General features: G+C 40.8%; 1 protein-coding gene across 1 annotated transcript; it reads left to right on the top strand.

Annotated features, from left to right (window-relative positions):
• The first annotated feature begins 797 nt into the window (after positions 1-797).
• LOC133090251 (olfactory receptor 7D4-like) lies at positions 798-1,736 on the top strand. The gene has a single exon (XM_061188595.1). It carries the CDS (start codon positions 798-800, stop codon positions 1,734-1,736), a length of 939 nt encoding a protein of 312 aa, XP_061044578.1.
• The last annotated feature ends 3,181 nt before the right edge of the window (positions 1,737-4,917 follow it).

The following is a 4,917-nucleotide window of genomic DNA, read 5'->3' as shown; positions in this document are numbered from 1 at the left end:
CATAAAAAACAGATTCATAATAATAATAGTAATGATAATAATGGCTATCGTTTATTGAGATATCACTGTGCACAAAGTTATTTTCAAACCTCACAAAGAATGTAATAAAAGTAACCACAATTTTAGAAAGATAAACAGTAAGGTACATGAGAGTTAACTCTGACATCAATTCAGGTCACAGAATTAAGGTCGTTGGAATTGAAAACCCATGTCTTAATCACTACTAAAAGAGTTATTAGAATGAAAGAAGTATGGAGATTATCAAAGAAAAGACCTTAAGTGTCTTCAATTATTTTGGAAGCATCTTATCAAGAAGAAATTGGTTTATATTCATAGATTTTAATAGGAGAATTAGAACCAGTGAGTGGGAGATAAAAAGACAGAGAAATTTCTGCTAAATTAAAGAAAGTCTGAGAGACTTCCCTGGTGGTCCAGCGGCTAAGACTCCAAGCTCCCAATGCAGGGGGCCTGGGTTCGATCCCTGGTCAGGGTACTAGATCCCACATGCCACAGCTAAAAAGATCCCACATGCTGCAACTAAGACCCGGCGCAGCCAAATAAATAGATAGATAGATAGATAAAGAAATAATTTTTTAAAAAGTCTGAATAATTACACACACTTAAAATGGAAATGGGCTGCCACTTGAATGAGTGAATCACTGGCATTGGAAAAAATAATAAGGGGTAGAGCATTTCCATGAACGTGCGGAATCAAAAGGTGATGACTAGCTGAGGTGCCATTTGGCTGTTCATTGAATGTTGCTTTTGCCTCCTTCCCCAGCAGACACAGCATCCAAATGGGAGCAGGAAACCACACGGAAGTATCACAGTTCCTCCTCCTGGGCCTCTCAGACGATCCTGAACTGCAGCCCCTCCTCTTTGGACTGTTCCTGTCCATGTACCTGGTCACTGTGCTCGGGAACCTTCTCATCATCCTGGCCGTCAGCTCAGACTCCCAGCTCCACACCCCCATGTACTTCTTCCTCGCCAACCTCTCCTTTGTTGACATCTGTTTCATCTCCACCACTGTCCCAAAGATGCTAGTCAACATCCAGGCACAGAGCAAAGACATCTCCTACATAGGATGCCTCACTCAGGTGTACTTGTTTATGGTTTTCGCTGGAATGGATGATTTCCTCCTGACTGTGATGGCCTATGACCGGTTTGTGGCCATCTGCCACCCCTTGCACTACATGGTCATCATGAACCCCCGCTTCTGTGGCCTCCTCGTTCTGATGTGTTGGCTCATTATTTTCTGTGTTGCCCTGGTTCATATTCTACTGTTGAGGCGGCTGACCTTCTGTATTGGCACTGAAATTCCACATTTCTTCTGTGAGCTGGCTCAGATTCTCAAGGCACCCTGCTCTGACACCCTCATCAATAACATCTGTTTGTATGTGGCCACTGCCCTGCTGTGTATATTTCCTCTCACTGGTATCCTCTTTTCTTACTCTCAGATTGTCTCCTCGTTAATGAGAATCTCCTCTGCAGTGGGAAAATATAAAGTATTTTTCACCTGTGGGTCTCACCTCTCTGTGGTTTCCCTGTTCTATGGGACAAGCCTGGGGGTCTACCTCACTTCTACTCTGACCCATTCTTCCCAGAGAAGCTCAGTTGTCTCAGAGATGTACACTGTGGTCACCCCCATGCTGAACCCCTTCATCTACAGCCTGCGGAACAAGGATGTGAAGGGGGCCCTGGGAAGGCTCCTCAGCCGAAGTGCCCCTTGTTTGTGATGGGCCACGGGCCCCAGAACTAAGTGGACATTGAGGCCCAAGGGCAAATGTTGTACATTTAAATATCTTGGTTCTTTTTCTCCCCTAAAAGACATGCTGATTTCTTCTATTCCTAAAGCATATGTGACTTGACCTTTATTTGTTTTGTATTGGTTTTTCCTGAATAACCTCCTTAGTAATTCCCTTTTGACATTTCTTCCTTACATGTTGTCCATAAAGTCCCATGTTTTGTCAGCTTTTTGCAGCCATTCTTAAGATTTCTAAATTTAGATTTAAAGCACTTATCAAGTGCTGATGTGGTTTTCCCCCAAACTGTCCTCTCAAATATTGGTGTTCTTCCCCTTCATGTGGTTGTGTGCTTGTTTTCCTCGGAAGAAATGGATGAAAATCATACAGTAGTCGTAACAAAATGCATCCCGTAGCAGGACTGTGCTTGTTTCTTCACGTGCGTGACTTTATATCATCTGGAAAACATTTCTTTGAGAAATTTTCTCATCCACTTTTCAAAAGAAGAGACTGAGGTTGACTTGGACTGTAAGCTGACTGGCCAACACGGACTCTGCCACCCTACTTTTCATAGGAACAGCGATGTGATTTTCAACTTCAAAGTAGGAATCTAGACTTGAAAGCTGATTTGTTGAGATGATTCATAGTAATATATCGCCTAGGAAAACTCTTGAGATGTTGCTTCATTGTTTGTAATCCTTCCTTCTGTTCCTTTTTAAAGTTGACCTTTATTTCTCATCATAGCAATTTTAAGATATACCTTCTAAGATCCCCAAACATGTAATAATGAATAGAATAAGAGTTCTTTTCTCACATGGTTTAACTTTTTTCTGGGACTCTCTGGAGGTACCATCTGGAATGGCAGTTACACATATGTGGAACGTGTTCAGAACTTAGCTCGTTTTTTGAGGAAAATGTTGCTAGAATTGAGTCTGCAGTGAAGGGTGGGGTAGCAGATGCTGTCAACATTCCTCCCACGGTCCCTGGGATCCTCTCACCACCTCCACCGCATGACTGCCAATGGCCAGCACCAGCTGAAATGTACTTTGCCTAATATGTGCTGGCAGAAGTGACAGGGAATTAGGTCCCATCAGAGACAGCCCTTGATGGAGAGGTGTAGGGTACCCCATGTCTTTCGCCTTTAAGCTAGGGTAATTCTGAGGTTTGGATTTTGTACCATTTTCCAGAAGTTCCCCACAGGATGAATACTCTGCTTATTTACTGTGGTAGCTGACAACGCAAGCTGTATTGGATGTATTTTCTTCCCTGTGTTTGCTTCTCCTCTCTCACATCCATGTTTCTTGCTCCTTCCAATAAAGTGCTTGCACATAAATGCCTGGCTCAGCATCTGCTTTTACGTGAACCAAAACTAACAAAGGTGGTAAAGACGGATTTATCAAGACAATATCATGAAAGGAATGAGGGACTTGTGGGAAAAAAAAAGGAACTAATTATTGGGGACATAGTAAAGACTGCAAAATTACTCTAAAATCATAATTTGTTAGAGAGGAAAGATTTTTTTTAACATCTTTATTGGAGTATAATTGCTTTACAATAGTGTGTTAGTTTCTGCTTTATAACAAACTGAATCAGCTATACATATACGTATATCCGCATATCTCCTTCTTCTTGCATCTCCCTCCCACCCTCCCTATCCCACCACCCTAGGTGGTCACAAAGCACTGAAGTGATCTCCCTGGGCTATGCGGCTGCTTCCCACTATCTATTTTATATTTGGTAGTATATATAAGTCCATGCCACTCTCTCACTCCGTCCCAGCTTACCCTTCCCCCTCCCTGTTCATTCTCTACATCTGCGTCTTTATTCCTGTCCTGGCCCTAGGTTCTTCAGAACCTTTTTTTTTTTTTTAGATTCCATATATATGTGTTAGCATATGGTATTTGTTTTTCTCTTTTTGACTTACTTCACTCTGTATGGCAGACTCTAGGTCCATCCACCTCACTACAAATAACTCAATTTCGTTTCTTTTTATGGCAGAGTAATATTCCATTGTATATATGTGCCACATTTTCTTTATCCATTCATCTGTCGATGGACACTTAGTTTGCTTCCAAGTCCTGGCTATTGTAAATAGAGCTGCAATGAACATTGTGGTACATGACTCTTTTTGAATTATGGTTTTCGCAGGGTATATGCCCAGTAGTGGGATTGCTGGGTCGTATGGTAATTCTATTTTTAGTTTTTTCAGGAATCTCCATACTGTTCTCCATAGTGGCTGTATCAATTTACATTCCCACCAACAGTGCAAGAGGGTTCCCTTTTCTCCACACCCTCTCCAGCATTTATTGTTTCTAGATTTTTTGATGATGGCCATTCTGACTGGTGTGAGGTGATACCTCATTGTAGTTTTGATTTACATTTCTTTAATGATTAGGGATGTTGAGCATCCTTCATGTATTTGTTGGCAATCTGTATATCTTCTTTGGAGAAATGTCTCTTTAGGTCTTCTGCCCATTTTTGGATTGGGTTGTTTGTTTTTTTGATATTGAGCTGCATGAGTTGCTTGTATATTTTGGAGATTAATCCTTTGTCAGTTGCTTCATTTGCAAATATTTTCTCCCATTCTGAGGGTTGTCTTTTCTTCTTGTTTATGGTTTCCTTTGTTGTGCAAAAGCTTTTAAGTTTCATTCAGTCCCACTTGTTTATTTTTGTTTTTAATTTCCATTTCTCTAAGAGGTAGGTCAAAAAGGATCTTGCTGCGATTTATGTCATACAGTGTTCTGCTTATATTTTCCTCTAAGAGTTTTATACTGTTTGGCCTTATATTTAGGTCTTTAATCCATTTTGAGTTTATTTTTGTGTATTGTGTTAAGGACTGTTCTAATTTCATTCTTTTACATGTACCTGTCCAGTTTTCCCAGCACCACTTATTGAAGAGGCTGTCTTTTCTCCACTGTATATTCTTACCTCCTTTATCAAAGATAAGGTGACCATATGTGTTTGGGTTTATCTCTGAGCTTCCTATCCTGTTCCATTGATCTATATTTCTGTTTTTGTGCCAGTACCGTACTGTCTTGATGACTGTAGCTTTGTAGTATAGTCTGAAGTCCAGGAGCCTGATTCCTCCAGCTCCATTTTTCTTTCTCAAGATTGCTTTGGCTATTCGGGGTCTTTTGTGTTTCCATACAAATTGTGAAATTATTTGTTTTAGTTC

Source organism: Eubalaena glacialis, chromosome 4 (assembly GCF_028564815.1).
Source record: "Eubalaena glacialis isolate mEubGla1 chromosome 4, mEubGla1.1.hap2.+ XY, whole genome shotgun sequence".
Lineage (NCBI taxonomy): Eukaryota > Metazoa > Chordata > Mammalia > Artiodactyla > Balaenidae > Eubalaena > Eubalaena glacialis.
This window is presented reverse-complemented; position numbering and strand designations above follow the sequence as displayed.

Excerpts from the sequence above, each read along its gene's own strand:
- LOC133090251 (XM_061188595.1), top strand. The coding sequence starts at position 798 with ATGGGAGCAGGAAACCACACGGAAGTATCACAGTTCCTCCTCCTGGGC.